This window comes from Penicillium macrosclerotiorum (assembly GCF_028827735.1).
Source record: "Penicillium macrosclerotiorum strain IBT 26536 chromosome Unknown utg000003l_segment0_segment0, whole genome shotgun sequence".
NCBI classification, from domain to species: Eukaryota; Fungi; Ascomycota; class Eurotiomycetes; order Eurotiales; family Aspergillaceae; genus Penicillium; species Penicillium macrosclerotiorum.
The window spans coordinates 427,005-449,613 of record NW_026643083.1 but is presented as its reverse complement, the minus strand read 5'-3'; the positions used below and the strand labels follow the sequence as shown (position 1 = coordinate 449,613).

Below are 22,609 nucleotides of genomic sequence, written 5' to 3'. Positions count from 1 at the left end.
CCCATTCAAAATGCACTCGAGGGTGAGACTAAATTCAAATGCCCGGCAGTGGACAGTTCAAAAGCGAGAAGGCTAGAGGAAATATCACGGCGCTAGAAATAGCCATCATCACTGAAAGCAAGGCTCTTCGTGATTCGCTCGCATGTCAAAAAGCATAGTATATGCTGTCCAGTGTAGAAAGATTATCTACAATCTGCTGGCATTTATTGACAGCATGCCTGATCGTTGCGAACGCATGCCAATCTCACTTTATAGTCCTTGGGAGACGCTATTATGAATGACTACCTGCTGATAGTGCCGCAGCTACACGGTATGTCGTGGTTTCGTATCGACTTGCCACGACCAGCCGCGACGATATCGAGGTTACCATGTCTTGAATGGTCCTCTGCCCATATGCCAGTAGCCAGAACCTCTAATAGGTCGTAGCGATGATCGAGCACGAATGGTAAGTGCAGACACAATACCTCTGTTGGGGCACTGCATCCTCGATATATCGAACCACCATTGGCTCGGTCGGGCCGGGGTCCAGCCATACTCGACTTCATAGTAAGAGATGTGGACCAATCCTGGAAACACGAATAATTTATTAAAAATGTGTGCCGTCTAGCGTTTTTCAGATTAATTGACTTAGAGTAAAATAAAATAAAAATAAGATCTATCTATCTGTCATCTATCTTCGTTAATGCTACTATCTCTATCTGGAGAACAGGGGAGAAAAAAAGAACGGGCCCGAACCGCGATTCGAACGCGGGGCCTCTTCCAATTCAGGATCTTTTGAAGAACCGAGGATCAATACCCCGAAGGAAGAATCATACCACTAGACCATCCGGGCGCTTATGTTACCGATAATGCAAATATTAAAACTATGACCTACCCTTGTAAGCTTGAGAAGAGACCATCCTACGAAATGATTATTCCAATCAACTATTAAACATATAATATAATTTAATAGCGAGCAGGCCACCTTACTATATCTCTACATCTATATAGGACAGCATTCAAGAACGGTGTTTGGTTACCGTGAAATTCGGATATATATTGTTACTTACGAGGTAGTTAACTTCCCTTGGGCAAACACCAGAATTTCCTCTTCGTCTTTTATAAACACATGGATATCTACAGAATCTCACACTCTCTCTTACACAACCAGAGCCGTTGGCACCGTGAACACTACCTGCAACAAATAAACCGAGACATAGGAACAGGCCATATTCGAGTTGGAAAAATAATACCAAAGCCGGCATTTGGATAATGGATAGAAGCAGATAACCGGAAAACCGGGCAAATGCAAGAAAGTGTCTGTGGTGACAGAGCCAGCCTATTTACTAGGCTTCCTCAAATACAGGAAGCTGACTCCACTACACAAGGATTTGGGACATTGTCGAAGTGGTCAACCAACAGCCGCGATCTCTTGAATAACCCAATGAAGGAGCTGCTTTGGTTGGAACTTCAAGTCGCTTCCGCTTGAATAACTAAACAAATGGGATGGCATTAGAAATCATTTGCTAGGACTGAATGTGAGCTCTCCGCCCCTACAATGTATTAGTTATCCCTAAGCGCTTTTTTTAACGGGCGGAAGCCCGTCAAAACTTGATACAGCGAGAGGACTACGTTAGGTACTAGGGTCGGATGTCACATAAGCTTCTCAGTCATCGGATTTATAGGTATACCTCAAGAGGCTTCTTGGCCTTCATATCAAGGTCAGGGTCTCCGGTGCAGCAAGACTAGGACGACTCACCGACAAGCTACGCGGAGCAAATCATTGGCTCCAAAGAAGTGAGCACACAATACATATAAATCCTTCGATGAATCTGGTGACTGCTGGCCCCGTCATGGCTAGACTGCTACCTCGACTATCCTGGGGACTAGAATTTGAATAGTTAGGAGAACCTAGGCCCTATGCCGAGTAACTAAGGGAAAGCCTAAGCGGAAGAAACATATGCCCTCCTGGACAAGATTAAAAATAAGATTTAATAAAGAAATATAACCCAATTGCAGCCCGCAGATAGCCCAAAAGGATAATGTTCTTCGAGTTAACGTTATTAACGGACGAGGACCAGCGACACAAGTGATCTTTGGGTAAGCGAGTTATCAATGCTTAACCCCGGATTACCAATATATCGAGCCCGGATAGTATAGTGGTATTATTCTCGCTTTGGGATGAAACATCTTAACTGCGAGAGGTCCCGCGTTCGAATCGCGGTTCGGGCCATTTCTTTTTTTATTCTTGTCGCACCATATACCAGCGCTTGATAGGTAGATTTTGGAATCCACCGACAGCGCCCGGATGGTCTAGTGGTATGATTCTTCCTTCGGGGTAATAATGATCCTCGGTTCTTTCAAAAGATCCTGAATTGGAAGAGGCCCCGCGTTCGAATCGCGGTTCGGGCCCGTTCTTTTTTCTTTTTGGACTCCATATATCATCTATATCTCTGCTGTCTCTCAAGTGCAAAGCTCAGTTTAACGGTGGAGGAGTCGTAGGTAGTAAGAAAATAACGTTCATCATACCACACATACTTTCCTAATGAGCATTGATTGTGTGGCAAGCGAAGGTAATGTTTATTATCTAAATTCCTCATCACACTTCGCTCTACAATTATTTAATTGCCTACAGCTTACATCATTTTCATGACGAACACTCCTGGAATTTGAACAATCAATCCATTCATTCTCTTTGTACAAATGCAGTTTTTTCCCCGAGGGACCAACCGATCTACATCCAGAATACACATAGAGCGATATAATAATGACAGTTACAAAAGGAGGAAAAATGAGAAACCGACTGTTAGCGGTAGTAGACAGGAGGCAAACCCCAAAGTGAGAACGATAATAATAAGAACGCAATCCACACGCGAGCGAGGCGAGACAAAAAAAACCCCCATCGCGCCAGACCGATCTGGAACTCCATTCTGATGCGCAATGCAAGGAACATAGAAAAGTGTGAATGCATAAGGTGAATAGCTGTTGTGAGGATGGGATCCATGAAGAAGTGATAAAAGAAAGGGTACTGGAATCTGTGGGGATGTCAAGATCTAAGATGATAGGCATGCAAGGCAAGGCAATTTAAACAAGAAGGAAAAAGAAGAGAACGCTCAAGGATTGTCAGGTAAAATGACTCGACTCTGAGTGAGGAAGCTCATGGGGATAGGAAAAAGAAGAAAGGGCGGAGAGGAGGCGGAAGTTGGTTAAGACTGCGTGGTGTTGTAGTTGGTATGGTATCCTCCTTGATGGGCAAATTGCTGGCTCTGTTGGTAGCTTGGAGGAGTCGGAGGTGCCTGCTGCGCCAGCTGGCCGTACCAGGATCGACGACGAGGTTCATCGGGTCGATTCATTTGATGCAAAGCGTCCCAAGTTTGGCTTGCACCGGGGAGATTGTACATGCCATCTTGGCGAGATGGGGGAGGGTACATCGAGCCAGCATATTGAGTTCCAGGTTGCGGTTGTTGGTGCATCATTGAACCAGCATACTGACTCCCAGCTTGATGAGGTTGGTGCATCATAGCCTGTTGGCGCTGAGCAATGGCGTGTTGGACCATTTGGTTCGACATTCCCTCCTTCATCTCGCGTCTCTCACGCTCACGGGCATCAATTGTCGAGACAAGGCCCATTGGATTCACTTGCGGCTGAGGTTGCCGGTTGCTGTTGGACATGTTAAAGAAGGAGGAACCAGTGATGCGTGCCACATGTTCCTGCTCACGAGCGGAAAGATGGTTGGACCTCTCGTTGTAATTGGCGAGCGCTGCGGTTGTACCACGCGAAGAAGGACGCTGGTATGGATCCTGGTAGGAAGTCATCCGGGAGTTGGGCCGAACATGCTGTTGCCAATCTGCGGAGCCAGGGCGTTGCGGCGACGGGGCGGTACCTGACGGAGAACGATGGTGCATATGCACCGGAGGGGTCGGGGCCGCTCGTTGCTGTACAAATTGTTCTGGAGTCAGACCACCACCGGGCGTAGTTGGTCGACCAGTCATGCCAGGCTGCCACAATACACTTCGTCGAAATTCATCCTGACTCGGAGATTGATTATGACCGTGCTCCATAGTGTTAGTGGGAACGTTAAACCTGAGCCTTTCAGCTGCCTCCGAGTCATTGCGCTGGTGCGAAGCTTTCCTCAAAGTATCTCCGGTACTCGGGCGCCCGGTGGTAGGCATATAGGTCAAAGTCGGACCGAAGTCAACCGCGGGTATATCTGGATTGGGCTCTTCGGGCTTAATGGTAGAATAACGAGCATCGCCAATGACAAGGTCTTGCTTGACTGGCTCTCCCACAATCTTCATAACACCCATCCTGGGTCGGGCAGTCGACTGCACAGATTTCTTGCTGTGAATAGATTCATGCGTGCTGGCATAGTCAGGAGAAACCGTAGATGCATCATCATACACGCTCTCCGCATCATTCCGTGTTGGGGAAACGGGGGATGGGAGGTGAGGAGCAATTCGGTTTAACGCATCTTCATCCAGGGTATGGCGAAGATCGTCTAAACTGGGCTCCCCGGGGGATTGAGGGGATTCTTCGAAAAGCTGTCTTTGCGGTAGAGGTTTGCGCTTTAAACTCTGAACAGTGCCAATCGCCAAGTCGGGCTTTGGCGAGGGCTTGCCTGCAGAATTAGGTGTGAGGGGACGGGGTTCTGAGGTTGGCGGTTGCCGAATTGGGAACATATGGCCCATTTGTTCCTCACTCGACCGATGCATAAGTTGGGAATTGACAGGTGCAATGGGCCGTGGAGAAAAAGTGGTGTTCGAAGAGTGGTCCTGAAGTTGCTGGTCACTGTTGGATTCGCGCTGTGGCTGCTGGTCATGATAGGCGAAAGCGGCTCCCCCCATACCCATTTTACCAACCTGGGTGAGCTGGGTGAGAGTTGCATGAGACATCCGGTTATTAGCCCGTCTCTGCTCATCCGTTGCCGCGGGCCGATTGAAGGGCAGTTCCCGAGGACCATGTGCGAAAGCTGGTGGGCTCACAACTGGAGAGGGTGGTGTGCGTGGTGGAAGCTGCTCCCCGAACACAGGCGGTCGGGCAAGTTCCTCAGTGTTTCGGTCGCTGTCAGAACTTGTGCGCTCGTCAACAGGGCCTGCCAAAGCTTGTACTCGGTCATGATGCACCAGATCCTGGGTGGAAGAGTCGGGAGAGCCTTTCAACATGGAGCCGTGAGCTGGTCTTGCTCCTCTCTGCAAATCCGTGATATCTGACATTCCCCTAGAATGATAAGCCATAGAATCGTCCCTCGGGGCTTCGGGGACTATGGCATCGGCAGATTGGTTGAACTCGGGCTTGGCCTCGGGAGCAAATTGGCGTCGAGCAAGATCGATCGGGGCCTCTCCGTTGCGCGTGGAGATTACACTGGTGCGGTAGCGTGGGCGTCGGCTGGTGACACTATCACCTCTCCTCCTACCAGTGGCGTTCCGCTTCTGAGTCGCTTCCTTCAGTTGCTTCCTCCATTCTGCTTCACTCCACTCTTGACTTCCCTGGGTCTGAAGCAGGTTGACAATGTCCAAAACATCTAAATATCCGTAGCGGCGCTCTTTAGGAAAGGCAAACATGATGCTTTTGATGTGATTTGTGTCGGCCACAAGGCGAGTGGGACGACCGTAGAGGTTGAAGGTATCAAAGGTTGGAAAGAGGAAACGAAGCATCATCTCGAAGCCGGAAACCGCAGCGTGGAGCTCTGGCATGACAAACACAAGCCCTTCGGAAGAAGAGGAGGGCCCCGAGTGCATGGTGATCTGGCCTTCGAGTTTCACCAATGTTGATTGATCGATCAAAGCCTTAGATTGCGGGTAGATGGCATATGCCGAGTACACATGCGTCACTGTTGCAATGGGCTGCACTTTCTTGGTTTTCTTGGTTTCATAGAACTTGATGGTTCCGGTGATTGGAATCGACAAGCGATCGTAGGCGGATTTTTTCATCACTTTCCGTGCCTTTTGGATTTCCTTTTCATCTGGGGGGTTGATCACAAACCAACATCGTCTCCACGGCGTTCCCGCGCCGAATCGCACACGGGCCCAATCTTCGTACTTGAATTTAGTCGGGACCAGGATGGATTGAATCCCATTTAGGGTTTTCCCTTTGGCGGCAATGAGGGAGCCGGTATATGCTTCATACAGCGACGTGTGCTCATACATAGCCAGGCGAATGGCCGCCGTCCATTGAATCATCGAATGGAAGGAACTGAAATGGAGCAAATATCGGTTTTTACCCGCGGAGGAAAGACTGAGCACATTTTTTAACGGCTGTACGGCTCCGTTCCTGATCGGTAGGGTTTCAATCTGGGGGTTGCGGATAGGGAGATTAGCTTCCGACAGGGGGGCCGATTAAGAGCTTCTGAGACAACCAAGAAAGAAACCTACCATTTTAAGTGATGCATCTGCCAGGTTGATAAAGGTTGCGGGGACTTCTTCCCCGCCTGCTGCGTCCAGCGCAGTAGCTTCCCAGAGGGAAAGGACGGTTCCGACTAGCTGTGCATAGCATTCCACCCACTGTCGATCAGAACAAGGTCGCCCATCTGTGCCAACATGTCAGCCCACTGTTCTTTCCATCGAGCTCCAAAGGAGAAGTAGCGATCGCATGGCCTGTTTTTTTTTTTTTTTCAAACTTACGGGTGTCCTGGTCATTCAACTTCAGAAAGTAGCCTTCTTGGTAGACCTTGTTGGTGTGGATATTCAGGTAGGTGAAGATCGGCGACAGCTCTGGTGGGGTATCCTCCGCATGGGTTATCAGCGGCGGATTGCGTGAAAAGATCATCGACGCTGGTCGCGAGCCAATTCCCTCGCCGCGCGACGTCGAACCACCCGTTGGCGACAGTTCAGAGGGCGGCGACGGGGTATCGGGTGACGGGGTTTGCCACCGTGGAGGTGTTTCGGCGGGTGTGACGTTCTTCGACGATCGCTTGCTTTCCCTTCCGGACTCATTGTTCTTCGGACCTCCCCAAGTAGATATAAATGACAGCACTGGGATAACGCAAAGGATCGGTTAGTTCTTGTAGTTCCGCCGTGAACTCCGGCACACCCGAAGCCGATTCACTGGACTTACCACGGGAGCGGCCCATGACGTCGGCTGGATGGATCACCCCCAACCGAATGATCTGGTCTCAGACCGATGCTGAAGGCGCTGTGCAACGTTCTCTCGCTGGACAAGAGAGGCAGCAATGAGGACAAATCCGAGAAAAAGACAGGGGGAGGAGGGTGGGGAAGGAAGAAGAAAGAGAATCAAGAAAGGCCGGCAGTGCACGGTCTTGAATAGAAGGTGGAGCTGGGAGAAGGAGAAACCCGCTAAAAGCCGAAACACAGGCGGACAGGTTAACCCATGGAGGTAAGTTGCAGAAGAGTGGTGGTCCCTGGACGGGAATGAGGGAAATAAGAATAAGACGGGGACCCAAGGCAACGTGGGAGGTTTTTGGTTTGGAAGCGCCAAGCGGGTTGGATGACGTTACGGGCGTCCACAGTGTCTAGTCGCCGGGACTAGTTCCTCCATCCACGGGTCAGCGAGAAGGTGGAAAGAAAGGTGGACAGGAAAGGTGGAAAAGGAAAGGAGGAAAGGGAGAGCGCGAAAGAGAGAGGCAGAGAAAGAGGCAGAATAAGAAAGGAAGAGAGCGAAGGCGAGGCGCGTTGGTCACGACCGTGGGTCGTGCTCATCGTTGGGGACGAAGCCGCATTACACATTTATTGGCGCCGAGTTGGCCGGAGATTTGGATTCAGCTCAGGGTCTCCAATTGGAACTATTCGCTTCTCTATGTTCTCACATCTCCTCTGCAGCCATTTTCACTTTGTTTCTTTTTGAGGGCTATTCTTGTTCTGATGCTTTTACATGCGTTTTTGGGGGGTTGCTGAAGGCGAACACTGTACACAGATCGGTGGGACGAGTGGCCCATCTGGCGGAGTGACGCAGTGTCGATGTGAGACCGAACGATCTGGGCCTCACCACTTCACACCTGCATGTTCCTCGAATCATGGCAGGACGGGAATATTGAAAATCAGGAGAAGATAATCATGAGAAATAGAAGAGTCCCGTGTTCTGTACGGAGTTCTCCGTACGCTCCTCCCCTGCCCAAATGGAGCCCAGGCGAGGTATATGCGATGCATTCTGGCGCAGACCAGAAGCCGAAGCGAAGCCATCGAAATGCAAAGAAAACGAGACCGAAAGACCCCAAAGAATCACCGGGCCAGGCTGGCGTCATCCTGGACCCTCCGGGGGATGGATCGCCGGTGGAGGAGAACGACCTGTCGGTCCCAAATTTAGCAGTGCATGTCTTAGCCAAGTTAAACCATAGCTACTTAAAGCACTTAGATGCTCTGGGCTTCTCCCATTATTATCATGCTTATTATAGGAGAGTCGTTGTCTCGTCTACTCGGCTTCGTGTTGTGCAGGCTGCCCCGTTTTGCCTATTATTACTCTTGAGATTACTCTGATATTACTCTGAGTTGTGGCTCGGCATGTCTGTTTTAGGAAACTAGTTTTTTTTTTTTTTTTTTTTTTTTTGGGGGGGGGGGGGAGAGGGTTTTCTTCTTCCTTTCCTTCTTTCGCTACAAATTCCAAACGTGATCGTAAATCTTCCAGTTAATGGCTGCCCTTAGCCGTCTCCGCTCGCCAAAAATTCTGTCATTTGCCACTTCGGAGAGAGTATAGTCCCCCCGTTCCCCATAAACCCAGTTGAGCCGTGTGATACCAGTGCAGGAAGCGGGTCAGCGCTGCCGGGAGCCACACTCTGTTCTTCGGGCGTCCCTGGTTCTGCCGGGACGCGCAACGCTCTGGGCAGCCACGCCCGCATTGGCCGAGAGACGCACACCGCCGGGGCTCGGGGGCGGCCCAAGTTATCCGCCTGGTTGGCATGGGCATAGCGAACCGACCCCCCTAAGCGCTGGCCTTGGTAGTCTTCTGTGACTCTGCACTTCCGGACATTCAGGGATTGGCGACGATCCGTCCTGTTGGCACGTCATAGAGCATAGAGCATAGAGCGTGGATCGTGGATCGTAGCTCACATCCAGCCTTTCTTTCTCTCCTCTCTCTCTCTTTTGACACGAATTTTGACACGAATCCTCATCTGATTAGCCCTCATCAAATCGCACTCACTCCTGCATTAGGGCATGATCATTCTCAGCCACAAGTTGCGCACTTTCCACTTTGGCGCACTTGAGTTCAGCCGACCCTGGTGAGGTTGTAGGTGGGGACATGATATTGTCTCTTGGGCCAGCGGCTAGCTTGATAGTCGGTCAAGCCCCCAAATGCCGGCATCCTCATCCTGGCGGTTCCTCGACTCTGTCGATGATTGGTCTGATGGGTGAATCAAGATCAGATCCGGCGCAGCGACCTCCCCCAGAAGAGGGAACCCCTCTTCTAATCTTGGCCCGTCTTTCCCCCCCCCTCTCCAACGTAAAAAAGAAGTGACTGGGGTAGGAGAGGACCCAGGACCCTAGGGGTCTGGAGGGCGGTCCCTGGGGCTGTTGGTCTCCGTGGCTGGAGCCCAACATCGAACCTAACATGCATCTCTACAACCCACGCACTCTGGACGTGGATTAGGCTGACATACCTTTTGGCTGCGTGCTGCTATTCAGATCTACGACTGCAGTACGAATCGGGCCTCCCCGGCACTAGCCTCCGACTAAATAGGGGAGGACCTATGACCCCTTGTCATCGCCAAAAAAGACCACCCCCTGTATCTCCGGCGCCAGCCAACGTCCCTTTTGATTTAGGCGTCCAATAATAACCACTGTTGTGTATGGTGGGCTTCACTGATATTAGTCTTGTTTATATGCTTTATTGATGCAGCCCGGCGTGAGAAGTATATCTGTCCTATTCGGTTTAATTGATATTTGCCGGCTGAGACATGTTCGGCGACGACCGGCGAAGGACGAAGAATGCTAGTTCTTGTCATGGGGGGGGGGGTTGTCATGCGCGCCCTCTTCCTGTCTCAATCGCCCCCCACGTTTCAGGCCTCGAGACCCTCGCACGGGGCCAACATAGATTGCCCCCGTTCTCACGTACTGCTTCCATTTCTGTCTATAGGCAATGGGTATTATATGTATTTCTAATCCCAGAGGTGACCGTGATGAAGAATTTGTCGATCCCCAAGCCATTCTTCCTGACTTCTGGGGCGGGAAAAATGGAGATGTTGGCAATAAATAGTAACAGCGAACTTGGTCGAACCCCAGCAACGGCCGTTAGCCACCACGTGCGCCCGCAGCAATTCGTGAAGAGTAGTGATTCTCATCAAGTCTACGCCGTGGGTGATTGATAGAGAGAATGATGGAAAATGAAGCTGCCAAAATCCAACCAGTGGGGAAAGAAAAATACTAGACACATAGCCGTCATAGGGCTTAGGAAAGCGAACCATGGAGACAATCAGGTCGCACATGAAACTACGTAGACATAATACAATAGTTAGATAGAAAAAAAAGAAAGACAGTATATTGCTGGTGGTCGGTGGTCGGCGTTCATCCTTCAGGATCAATATAGACAGTGCTCTTCTCCCTTCCCTTCCCTCCTCAATTATCCAAATTGGCCGACCAAGCCGGTACATGGCTAGTGTCTCTCCTTTTCAGTCAGTGAGTACTAGTTACCTTGTCCCCCTAGTTTGTAAACACTCGTGGGTCGGGCTTCTGAAAACCACCACTTTCCCCCTTTCCCTCCTGGAACAACCCCTATTCGCCTCCTTTTACCGATCTCTTGGTGGGGTTCTTTCAGGGGGATTAAGGATCCCTGAATAATGGTGTAATCCCATCTATAACGGATAGGGGCTGCCTGAAACAAGCCTCAAGCCATTTGTTGGACACTGAAGGCTACACCACTATTGGCAGTGATCCCCACTACTACTGGCATTGCTATAGTGAAAAGAGAGATATGTGTGTATTATATAATGGAGCAATTGTGACGTCGTGATTGAGGGCCTCATTACTTCCGCAAAGCATATCCATGCAAATGTAATATTGAATTCGCTTTTAAATAATCATAGCTTCGTTAGTGATCTTCTGTTCATTCCTCCATCAAATGGTATGCCAGAACGGGATCGATCATGGCCATCTCATTGTGGCCAGGTACCATGGAGACAATATCACCAGTCGATTCCGCAGCCAACGAATCTTGCATCAAAAAATCGGAATCCAGGTCGGTGTGTCCAGGGAAAGCAGAGAAGTCATTGGGCGGTAGCGCAGCAGAACTATCGACCGCGAAATTGCTCGTGTTTGCCTCGTCTTCGCTCTTGTTTTCATGAGGAAAGGCGGTGTCAAAATGACCAAATTCAAGACCATAGATGCCGAGCGCATTCCCTCCGGTTCCGGTCTGATCAGCGAGTAGAGCGCGCTGCATAAAAAGACCTTGTACTTCGTCTTCGGTGCAGCCATGCTTGGAGGTCATATGTACCCACAGATCATAGTCGCGGTGGAATCGGTGCTGGCACGAATCATAGAAGCAGGCAATATGGCGCCCAGTCTCCTCTGCATAGCCCTGACCAGTCAGGGCCGTGAGTGTGGAGACATGATGACCAGGCGTCGAGCTTTGCAAAGACTTCTTGTCCAGCCCAAGTCGCTCGCGTCGCTCAGCTTTGGAAGTCAAATATCCTAAATGTACGGTGCGAATGTGTTCTTCGAGCGCGAGTTTACTACCGTAGCGCTTGCCGCAGCCATCGCCGTTCCATCCTTCCACCTTTTTTGAGCCGGACAGGTCAATTTCGCCGCAGACAAATCGCTTTTCACCTTCATGGACAGTGCGGATATGGACATTTAGGTTGCCCTTTTTGGTGAAGCTGCGGTTGCACCCGGGAAATGTGCAGTCGAATATCTTTCGGTCTTCGAGGGTGACGTCGCCGTGGGCGACTTCTAGATGGCGTCGTAATTCCCGAGACGTTGAGCAAACAATTGGACAATGAGGACATTGGGGAGGGTGTACGACTCGAATATGTTCTTGGAGAAGAGCATATGTAGGGAAGGCGACGGACTGTTCGACGGCTTTGCTTTCAGCGGTATCGATAATTGCTGACTGTTCCCGGAAATGCTCTGAGCATTCTGCACAGCTAAATCGCTTCTCAGTATGAATGCGACTCTCGTGAGCTCGAAGATGGCCTGCGGTCTCAAAAGCCATCTTGCAATTCTCTCCCGTTGCCTCGTCGACGTGGGTACAGGGAAACGGCTTTTGCTTCAAATGAACCATAGTAATGTGCTTCTGCAGGGTCGTATGCTTCCGGAAGGTCTCGTCGCAAGGTGGATATTCTGTACAGCGGTACTTGTCCCGCCCATCATGTGCAGCTAAATGGCGACGCAGTCGTGAGCCAGTGACAAAGCTCTTGCCGCAGTTTGGTCGATCGCAAACGTAGTCGCGGACTTGAGTATGAGCACTCTTCACATGGTGCGCAAGATGAGAGGCACGGAGGAAAGTCTTGTCACATCCTTCAGCTGTACATGGATAGAGCCTTTCATTATTGTGAGAACGAATATGTTCCTGTAGTCGAGCGGGGCGATTGAATGCTTTATTGCAGCCCTCGAAAGGACAGTAGTGTGTTTTGAGCTCTGATGGGTATCGTACGGAGGTGGTGGAGAATGGTGTTGCTGGAGTCTCATTCATCTCATTACTCATCACACTTGGAGTTCCTGGTCTCGAGTACTCGGCGTCAGAGTAGTTTTCTTCGAAAATCGGGTCTTCTGAAGCTTGTCAGTCACTTGTCAGCCTTGCCGTAGGACCATATCGCGACTGACCATCATTGTCTAGTGAGGACTTCTGAAGACGTTTGGCCGGAGAAGCCACCTCTTTTGGTGCCTTTCTCTTCTGGGCCATAATGAAATGCCCCTCAAAAAGACCAAGGCATACACTATGCAGTGATGAATGGATGATGTTGCATCCTGCGACTGAAATTAAATTATTTTGCCGCGGTGAAAAGGCGGTGGCACCGAGAACGGATTAGCGTCGTGGAAGATTTTCCGCCTTTTTTGCATCGCGAACCTTCACGTTGAGACTCAAAGCTTAGGGTTTCTCTCTCTTTGATCCCTCAGAACTCGCTCATTACAATTCAACATGTCTGACTACGGTGACAACGACGCAGAGGAGACGTAAGGACCCATTTTACCGAGACTCGACAGGAATGGACACGAGAAGTTCTTGAAGACAGCTTCGTCGCTCTGGAGCCTCTGGTCGCATTTCTAGCCTAAAGCACTGTCGCTGACCTTGTTTGCTTTGCAGCAATGATTATGAGCCTTTCGAGGAGGTCTTCGATGACAATGAACCCGACGATTTTATCGACCAAGAGGGCCTCGGAGACGGTGATGATGGGGAGGATTCGTATCAGCCACCGGTCAATGGTGACAATGAGAACGTCGTTGTCTCGGGCGACCCCAACTCGGGATACTCGGGCAAGGTGATGGAGCAGTCTCGCGAAAAGAAAGTGCCAAATGAGAAGCGCACGACCACTCCGTACTTGACCAAGTATGAGCGCGCGCGAGTTCTCGGTACTCGGGCTCTGCAGATCAGGTGCGTTTGATCGCGACATGAACAAACCAGTTCCCTCTCGATGCGACTATCCCCATACTGATTTCTGGCTGTCAATGTAGCATGAACGCTCCTGTACTGGTCGACCTTGAGGGCGAAACCGATCCCCTACAGATTGCTATGAAGGAATTGAACCAGAAGAAGATCCCTCTGATCATTCGCCGATATCTGCCCGACGGATGGTAAGATGACCTGGATTTTAGCTAAAAAGACACGTTGACTAATATTGTTTGCCTAGGTACGAGGATTGGTCCTGCGAAGAGCTGCTCTAGATCGGATACTGCTCTTCTCTGGAACTTTGGAATTCTTTTCTTTTGGGTGGGATCAGCATAGCGTTCGGAGTTTGGGAGTCCAGAAACCGTGCCTCGAAAGAGACAAAAAAAAGTCTGCGTTCAATCGCTATGGATCTGGGCGCGAATTGTACATGAGAATGCCTTAGAAAGACCAAAAATAATAATGACGGTTTCTACATTACCTGGTTCTCTATAGCTGGCATCCGTAGCTACGCAGAGCAACTTAAAGTAGATATACACCTGAAACAGGCTTTCATGCTCAATGGCTGCCCAGTATAGTGGTTCGAAGTACATAACCAGTGCCATCCTACAAGAATCCAATAATGTCTGCCAACTCTTTCTGTATTTCCCCCGTTTTAGTGCTCGCTCTCGTCGCAGTTTCATCGCTGATTCAGTAACTAGCAAGCTCTGAATCCTACCTAGTGTAGTGGGGAAACAGCCTACTAGTAGAAGCATTTTGATTGATGGATTGGATTTGGTGCACGGTTGCTCTAGTTAGATGTAGGTTTTTTTATGTTAGATAATGTGAAGAACATGTTTCGCCACTCCTTTCGAAAACCAGCCTCTATTTTCTAATTGGGAACTGCCGGTACGTGCACGTGTAGTTGTGTATGATGGTTTAATGGTGCAGATCGTCCCGTCAGCTTTCTATTATTCGTCATGGAGAGGGAGGCAACAGCACAACATTTTACGTATCAGCGGCTGCATAGCCGAAAGGACCCTTTTAGCACAAAACTACACACGAACAATATAGTAAGCATGCCACTTCAATCTCGTTTTGACGAAGATCAACATAGAAAAATATATGACCCTAGTTTTTAATACTGTCCAATCTCCAACCCCACTTCTGCTTATTCTGCTTATTGAGTACATTTCACCAAATCCGCTCCAACGCCGCGTCATAGGAAATCCCTGCAATTGATCGAGCTTGGTCTACCCAGGTAAGTACCCGAAGAGACTCCTTGTGACCAATCACTATGCCTTCATGAGCTCCCGAAACCGTCTGTTCTCGCACTCGTCGTGCCATGAAGTCAGCTTGATAACCAAGACCCCAACCAACTACAGGACGAGTGATAGACTCTTCTGATTCTCTTCCGTGGCTATCAAGTTTATCGGCCGAATAGTACTGCACGCTGACACTTTCTGGTCGTATTGGGGGAAATGGTAAGGCGACCTCTGCCCTTGTGCCCTGGATACGGATACAGGGGGCGTTTTTAGCCCGCAGCAGCCGCTCTTGTATTGGGAGTACGGGCGACCCCGGTAGCGACGACGAAATAGTTACCACACAAGTTACTGGGTCAGGGCCCCGCCGCGAGAGAATCAGGGTTGTGAGGTCGTCGATAGGCTCACCCACGCCGGTTTCATGCTCAATGGTTTCTGCATACTGCACCTTCACGTCGGCGGCGGTTGGCCCCAGTGCTAGGTCACACCATGTCAGGGGGTACACACCCAAATCGAGCAAGGATCCGGATCCTGTGCTTTTGTCAAGGAATCGAGAATGCGGATCCAAGTCCGGATCTCCAAATAATGGCAAGGAATAATCGGCTAGGATTCGACGGACCGGTCCGATTCGTGGCAGAAGGTTCCGTGTTAAATACTCCGTAAGCGGGAAATAGCGTGTCCACATTGCCTCCATGAACACAACTCCTTGCTCCTTTGCGAGATCTGCAAGTCGGGCGTACTGATTGGCTGTCATAGTAGCTGGCTTTTCCAAAAGCACATGGCGCCGCGCCATTATTGCTGCACGGGCATGCTCAAAATGCACTCCGTGAGGGGTGGAGATGTAGACTATATCGAATCCATTATGGTGAAGAAGAGCCTCATACTCGGTATATACCCGGACTTCATCCACATTTGGCACTCCCTCTTCCAAGAGCCATTGCTTTGCTCTTTGAACCGTGCCCGTAGTTGAAACAGCCACGAGAGAATGATTCACAGGGTCATCATCGCTGCGAGAAAGACAGAGGTCGCGGTAGAATAATTTCGCAATGCTAGAAAGGCCAAGAAAAGCCCAGCGAGTGTCGAGAGCGAGCATTTCTGGTGAAGTCAAAATATTTTTCGCTCCAGACAAAGGAAAACTCGTGTGTTTGCGTCATCATAAAGCTGTGTATAAATAAGTAATGATTCGCCATTACGCGGAGTTCCCGTGTCCGCTTCTGCATGTCAGAGGAAGCTTTCCGTCTCTTAGCGGGGCAGTCCGATGGTTGATATATTAACCAATGACCGTAGAAGATAAGACTCGTCTGAAGGATTTGATTTCTTATTGGGATTAGGGAGCAGGGATGCTGCCTCACATGAAAAACTTGGAAACTGGCAAGGTACCTTTGCATGAAAGTCAAGTCATTATTTGTCTCAGCGAATGATAATTAGATCGAAACATCTTACTTGCCGCTTTCGACAGAGAGAGTGACAGACACGAATACTGGCGTGTAAAGGCCCTTTCTAGTGTGTAATACTGGCCTCTCGCCTTTCAAATGTCATATTGAGTACTAATTTCGTATAAGACGGGATAAATATTCAAGTTAGCCACCCACTTTTACCGACGGATAGAGAATTCACTATTTTGCAATGTATTCTACCTTCACAGTCGCAACGGGTGCTCCCGTTGGCGGAGATCATGGCCGTAAAGCTGACCAGCCGAAGTCTAAACGTCCCCATGTTCTAATTGCATGCGAACACTGTCGGAAAAATCGCATCAAGTGTGATAACGGACACCCGTGTCGGAACTGCAAGCATCGCAATATCAGTTGTACCAGCGGTGATTACGCAGATACTCGTGCATTGAGCAGGTATGGGCTCGATTCGTAAGCACGCATAGAGATGCCGGCTTATCAGACTTCTCAACAGACAGGTCCAGCATCTCCTCAGTCGTGTGAAGTCCCTTGAGGAACAAGTGGGCGATGTGAACAGCGCCTTGGCCGAGGCCAAGCATAATCAGTCCTTGTCCACACGATCGAGCCCGATCTCACTTCCTGCTCTAGCAAATGATCTTCAGCCAGCTCAGAACTTGTCGTCAACTGCCTTCGCTGCCCAGCTTCAGCTTCGCTTGGGTGTTGACTTCCTACTAGTCCTGTGCATGGAACCCCACGGCCCACCAACTTCGACCGACCCTGGCTCTTTACAGGAAAAATTGCCTCGAACACTCACCGATTATTATATCCGAAGATATTGGCGCACAGTGCAACGACTCCAGCCGGTATTGGATGAGCCTGATAATATCACTGTGAGACCTGCATATTTGACGGACTTGATGCTCGCTATCAGCCTTCGGCTAGATGCCATGTCAAAGCCGCGGGACCACCCAGAGCAGCCAGAACAAAGTTGGATCCTGGCTCAACAACATTATGAGCGAAGTGTCCAAATGCTGGCACAAGAGCCACCCACACTAGGACATCTGCAGGCCTGCCTCTTGATGGTAATATATCAGCGTCAGGATCATCATCGAGGGGCCGCTTCTGAAGCTCTGACTCAGGCCCGAAATATTGGAAATCAATTGGGGCTTTGCGGATTAAGCCGACCAAAAATCGGCTCTGATAGAGAAATACACCTTGCAACCCGACTGCAAGCTATTCTGCTTAGCTTAGAAGCGCAGCAATTGTTGGAATCAGGCTGTCCATCTGAGATTGCAGAAAGCCCAGCACACTGGCTGCAATCCCCACCCTGGGATTTGATTCCAGTTGATGGGGGTGAGGGAACGTTCTTGAGCGCATATGCCAGTCTTCTTCGCATCGCCAAGGCTACTCATCTGTCTTTCGTACAACCAACTATTTCCGCGACCCTTTGCCAGCTTGATCAAGGATTGCCGGATCTTTTAGAGCTGCTCGACCATTGGCGGCAAACAGCACCTGCGCGCTTTCAACTTCGACGAAAAAATAACATTCCGTCAATGTCCACGGATTCATGTGCTTTAGATTTAGATGCCGACCAGACAACCGTAATTTTGAGACAATGTTTAATACTTGAGCTGACATACCATTGGATACACACTGGCTTACTTCGCAGCTTCTTCTTGGGCAGTGGAGAGGAATGCCACTCGACTTCTGCAACCACAAATGCCACCAAGCATGCTTTGGCAATCACTCGAATTATATCTCAGGCGTTAGAAGAGACCGAGGTTGTACACGGCTGGTCAGATGCGCATTTTATCCAGTGGGATGGAGCAATGACGTTAATGGCCTCGATCGCAATCGAAGGACGAGATGGGGTGGCGATGGGAGAGAAACGAGAAGCGTTAGCTATCAGCAAGGATGTTCTAGACATGCTTGGTACACGATTCACCACTTGTGCGGCCAAAATTATTGATGACTTTTTAAGCCTCACTGCAAAGGAGGGTAACGCCTCCCTCGGGAGGAATAAGGGAGGGAATCGGGATGGGAAAGGTATTGAAGGCATTGAAACGTTGCCGCCGGAACCGTTGATGGACTATCGGCCCACACTCGATAAAGAGCTGGAGCCCCCTTGGCCAGAAATCCCCAGCAATCTGGAAATGGGATTTGATTTAGAGGGCATAGATCTATCAAATTGGACGACACAGGAGTAAGTCATCGGCTCTGGGCGTGGTGGGTACGAAAGGTTGAAGTCATGGTAGCAGGAACAGGACGTCGGGGGCCATTGAATATTGGTACTGCTTGGGTTTATAATTGTTCAACCTGGTTTATTTATAAAGACGAATTCGCAGACAATTACAATTTCATCGGAGCCATCTGCCTCCAGCTCCCACGGAGGCTGTCACTGGTCCGTGTCATCCATCCCAGACACCCTAGACCTCTGACCCGATCGGGAAATAGCAGGGACTATCAGTCACCACCGTTTCCTTGATTCAATTTTTATCTGCGCCAATTTTCTTCACCTCCATCAGAGTGTCTGCGCTGCCACTGGGTTGTACAACTCGGACCACTTTCAGTGTGGGATCTGCAGCAATGAAAAGTTTCTCCCAATCCACAGCGGTGCGCTCGCAGCTACCAAACTGCGTCATCATCTGTAAGTCTAGTGCGCGCATGACACGTTCTGTTGTCTTGTCGAGGGATCCTGGAAGAGGTAAAATCTGTTCAGCAATCACAATTGATGCACCAGGCTTAAGACTAGCAGCCAGCAGACGCAGAATGACTATGCAGGAGTTATCGTCCCAGTCATGCAATATATGTCGCAGTAAGAAGACATCCGCTTGCCGTGCAAGTGAGCCTTGCGGTTCAAAGAATGAGTGTGGCATAAAAACTACGCGAGAAAGCAAAGCTTCGGGGATACTGGCATCCGCTCGTTCTTTGAGGTGCTCATTGTCCTGAATCAGTACAGTCAGGTTTGAGAATTCCTCCGCCAGTCGTATGCCTACGAAGCCATCGGCCCCGCCAACCTTGATTTTCATCAGTATGCTTGCAGAAATAGATAATTGTGGTTGTCTTGAAATCTCACGTCTACCACAATTGCATCCTGGCCCAAGTCCCCCCAGTGATATCCACTCACAACGTGACTCACGTCGTGCGGACCTCCACTAGTGATGAGAGCCATATATTGGCCATAATTATGCAGAAGGTCGGGATTGGCTTCAGCAAAGTCCCACCAGTTCTTGGTAGTGTCGTGGGCAATCTGGAAGGGCGAACGCATTCCACGGTCTTTCGCCCCAAGCCAGTCAAGCAAGCGCAGACTCGACGGCAGACAGACCTCCAATTGGTACGACAGCAGTGGAGACATGCGAGCCATGGCCTTTGATAGGGTTGTATGCGCCACATGATCTAGTTCCGGCTCAGTGAAAGCACCGTAAGACATTGCCTGCCGCAGAATTCGACAAAGCAAGTCCTTTGGTAGACCACAATTAGCTGCAACTTCTTTGATAGAGACGGAGTCCTCCTCTGGGACCAGATCAAAAATGCGATAATGGTTGATCACTCTCAGAGTTGAGAGGTTATGCCTATCCTAGACCCCAAGTCAATAAACATTCTCCTCGAAGTATTACTTGAAGAGAGCGGAAAAGCTTACAATCAATGCCATTTCTTTGAGAACTTCAGTTGGCCCGCTGGCAGTCCGAATCATACATCGGCAGGCATCTAGCAATGTCTTTTTTGCATCATCGACTTCTTCTGCCTGTGTCGTGCTAGGTAGCAGCTTTAGAGAAGCCCCTTCGAGGATCTGAGATGATGAGGCAATAATGCCGGACAGTTGACCAATAGAGAGTTCGTGCATAGTGCTGGGATAAAAAGTGGCAATTCTGTAGGCGTGAGATTGCAGGGAATCCGTGGAAACTATTGTACGCCGCTCGAAATCAACTGGACGAGCGGCGAGTTATCAATCAAGGAAAATGTTTTGATTTGCCTCATGACGGAGCTTTCGGGTTTCTTCCGGTTATTACTGCTCTTGGATTTCGGAGCAAACCCGGTCAAACATCCTTCCCCGATGTGATGGTTTAAAACTCCCAGACGATGATAGACCCTATTTCTCCAGAAACGACATCATGTTCGGTATTCTGGTAGCACTGTCCGCTTTTGCATGCCTCGTGGTCCGACTCGTTGCCTGGCCAGGTTTGGTCTTCCTCTATGACGCCAAAGGCCTTCGCAAGTATCCCAAACTCCACTGGCTCTCGGGTGTGACCAATATCCCTTTCATGGTTGAGTCAAGACGTGGATTTCGCTCGCAACGACTCCTCCAACTTCATCATCATCAGGGCCACCCTGTCATTCGTATCGGTCCGAACTCCCTGTCATATGGCGGCGTGGACGCAATTGCATCCATATACGGCCACAGCACACAGACAACAAAAGATCGTCAGTATATAGAGGCATCTGGCTCACACTATCACCTGGCCGATGTTGTCGACAAGAAAGAGCACGCTCGCAAGCGCAAAGTACTGTCAGCCGCTTTTGCGGCGAAAAACCTCGAGGGCTGGGAGTACAAGATTGCGGCCAACGTCGCCCGCCTGCAGCACCAATTTGACCGGCACATTCAACAACACCCCGGCGACCCCATAGACTATCGGTTATGGACGAACCTCTTTACATTTGAAAACTTGTGTGATCTGTGCGTCAGTGAGCGGCCCGGCTGTCTTGATCGCGGCGATGACATGGTCCTGGCCGAGGACCTTGCTGGCCACCAAGAACTTGTCTCCTTTCGGGATTGTTTGTACGCCACATTCCACGTAGTTGGTGACCTTGTTTGGGCCTATGAGTGGTATCCATTCCTAGTTCGTCTTTCTGGCTGGCTGAGTCCCTTTTATTCACGCCTATTTCGCCTAGCAAGTGGGTGGGGAAACATTATCCAGCACTTGTCACGCAAAAGATGGGAGCGATACGAGCGTGGGGAGAAGATTGACGATATCTTCGCGGCCCTAATGGATGACCCAAGCGGCGAGCCACACAATCTAGAATGGGGCGAGGTCATGGCAGAGATATCACTGGCTATCAGTGGATCATCATCGACGTCCAATTCAATTGCTAGCACGATGATTCTTCTGGTCGAGCACCCGAGGGTGATGCAGCGGCTTCAGGAGGAAGTAGACGCTGTTCTAAGCCTTGGGCCCAATGATATGGTCGCTTCCTACGACTCGGTCAAGTATCTGCCGTATTTACGTGCTGTACTTGATGAGAGTCTGCGACTATTCCCTCCTATATCGCATGGCCTTCCTCGCGAAACACCTTCGGAAGGAATGGCAATCCGCGATGAATGGGTAGCGGGTGGCACGACAGTGTCTATTTCAGCATTTGTCGCCCACCGTGACCCGGCAGTATTCCCTGACCCTGAGGCATTTGTCCCAGAGCGATGGCTCGACGAAGCCGGAAAAGGGCTCCAAACTAGCTTCATTGCGTTCTCAGCAGGCGCGCGAGGATGCATCGGGCGACCTATTTCGTACCTCCAGGCCACAGTACTGTTGGCGAGCCTAGTCCATCGCTATGACTTCGAGAAGGTACAAGATAACTGGCAGCCACAGCGACGCGAGACGATGAACTTGATTCTGGGGCAGGTGCCACTACATATTCGGCGAAGGTCCATTCATTGAACCAACCCATTCGGATTCAATGAGACTTGTTGGATACTTTTTGTAGAATCACAAAATCTAGAATGGTCGGATGATCAGCGGTAGCAGCTCAACCTGTCGATGACTGTCCCATTGTGTAATATTTCAAGTTGCGTGCATGAAACTCAATTCGCTTTGTTGTCTTTGCGATGAACATCCAACGTAACCACTCAAGGGCCCAAGCAATCGATTCCATTGTTGAATAGTCGTTTGGCCCATATTCCACCAATCATAAAGGATTAGGGGTTCCCTGACTGGGAATCAGTTCTTTGTAATCAACGATGACTGGGATGGAAACATCCATTTACATCATCTCATGTGACGAGGCGCAATGCCCAAAGCGGAGCGACTACCCTCCACTTCGTTATTACTAACGCCCAGATATCGAGGCCTTCTCTGAGCTACGGCATATTCAACGTCGACTCGATTTAAACCACTCTTGGTGAATGATTTAAGTTTTCCTGGGTTATGTCATTGTAGTTGACAATGTCCACTTCCGCCCCTTGGGTTTTCATCACGACCACCCCGTCGCACACGCGCCCATCCAGCGACCAGCGGTTGGAGATCCAACGCCGAGTAATGCGTGAAATAGGCGTATCTCGGCGTCGGCCCAAAAAAAGAGAGGACCAAGGCTTCGCAGAGTTTAACTCCAGAGGATTGGAATTTGGTTGAAGGCTGCGCGGGCAGCCGGGAATTGTGCTCTCCTACCTCTTCCCTGGCCCCGATCGCCTTGATAGCTCCTTCTACATTAGACGGCGACTCTCGACTTCTACTTCAGCATAGTGAGTCATAGGCCGCATGATATATTTCTAAAAGATTTTTACTAACCATACAAGTGTTTTCC

General features: G+C 49.9%; 8 protein-coding genes across 8 annotated transcripts; 3 read left to right on the top strand and 5 right to left on the bottom strand.

Annotated features, from left to right (window-relative positions):
• Window positions 1-3,185: 3,185 nt before the first annotated feature.
• On the bottom strand, window positions 3,186-7,048 carry N7462_003054 (uncharacterized protein; the record flags this gene model as incomplete). The annotated part of the gene is made up of 4 exons (XM_057074780.1): window positions 3,186-6,269; window positions 6,351-6,505; window positions 6,600-6,950; window positions 7,033-7,048. The coding sequence occupies 4 exons, from the start codon at window positions 7,046-7,048 to the stop codon at window positions 3,186-3,188; spliced, it is 3,606 nt and encodes a 1,201-aa protein (XP_056934285.1).
• Window positions 7,049-8,569: 1,521 nt separating this feature from the next.
• Window positions 8,570-9,170, bottom strand: N7462_003053 (uncharacterized protein; the record flags this gene model as incomplete). The annotated part of the gene is made up of 2 exons (XM_057074779.1): window positions 8,570-8,921; window positions 9,070-9,170. The coding sequence occupies 2 exons, from the start codon at window positions 9,168-9,170 to the stop codon at window positions 8,570-8,572; spliced, it is 453 nt and encodes a 150-aa protein (XP_056934284.1).
• A 1,798-nt stretch (window positions 9,171-10,968) lies between these two features.
• N7462_003052 (uncharacterized protein) lies at window positions 10,969-12,762 on the bottom strand (the record flags this gene model as incomplete). The annotated part of the gene is made up of 2 exons (XM_057074778.1): window positions 10,969-12,626; window positions 12,684-12,762. 2 exons carry the CDS (start codon window positions 12,760-12,762, stop codon window positions 10,969-10,971), a joined length of 1,737 nt encoding a protein of 578 aa, XP_056934283.1.
• A 237-nt stretch (window positions 12,763-12,999) lies between these two features.
• Window positions 13,000-13,742, top strand: N7462_003051 (DNA-directed RNA polymerase core subunit RPO26; the record flags this gene model as incomplete). Its single annotated transcript, XM_057074777.1, has 4 exons — window positions 13,000-13,034; window positions 13,165-13,452; window positions 13,533-13,652; window positions 13,709-13,742. 4 exons carry the CDS (start codon window positions 13,000-13,002, stop codon window positions 13,740-13,742), a joined length of 477 nt encoding a protein of 158 aa, XP_056934282.1.
• An 895-nt stretch (window positions 13,743-14,637) lies between these two features.
• N7462_003050 (Gfo/Idh/MocA family protein) lies at window positions 14,638-15,798 on the bottom strand (the record flags this gene model as incomplete). Its single annotated transcript, XM_057074776.1, has 1 exon — window positions 14,638-15,798. One exon carries the CDS (start codon window positions 15,796-15,798, stop codon window positions 14,638-14,640), a length of 1,161 nt encoding a protein of 386 aa, XP_056934281.1.
• A 533-nt stretch (window positions 15,799-16,331) lies between these two features.
• N7462_003049 (Zn(II)2Cys6 transcription factor) lies at window positions 16,332-18,303 on the top strand (the record flags this gene model as incomplete). The annotated part of the gene is made up of 2 exons (XM_057074775.1): window positions 16,332-16,552; window positions 16,611-18,303. 2 exons carry the CDS (start codon window positions 16,332-16,334, stop codon window positions 18,301-18,303), a joined length of 1,914 nt encoding a protein of 637 aa, XP_056934280.1.
• A 279-nt stretch (window positions 18,304-18,582) lies between these two features.
• On the bottom strand, window positions 18,583-19,940 carry N7462_003048 (putative O-methyltransferase; the record flags this gene model as incomplete). Its single annotated transcript, XM_057074774.1, has 3 exons — window positions 18,583-19,113; window positions 19,173-19,673; window positions 19,737-19,940. The coding sequence occupies 3 exons, from the start codon at window positions 19,938-19,940 to the stop codon at window positions 18,583-18,585; spliced, it is 1,236 nt and encodes a 411-aa protein (XP_056934279.1).
• Window positions 19,941-20,208: 268 nt separating this feature from the next.
• On the top strand, window positions 20,209-21,747 carry N7462_003047 (cytochrome P450; the record flags this gene model as incomplete). Its single annotated transcript, XM_057074773.1, has 1 exon — window positions 20,209-21,747. The coding sequence occupies one exon, from the start codon at window positions 20,209-20,211 to the stop codon at window positions 21,745-21,747; it is 1,539 nt and encodes a 512-aa protein (XP_056934278.1).
• Window positions 21,748-22,609: the final 862 nt, after the last annotated feature.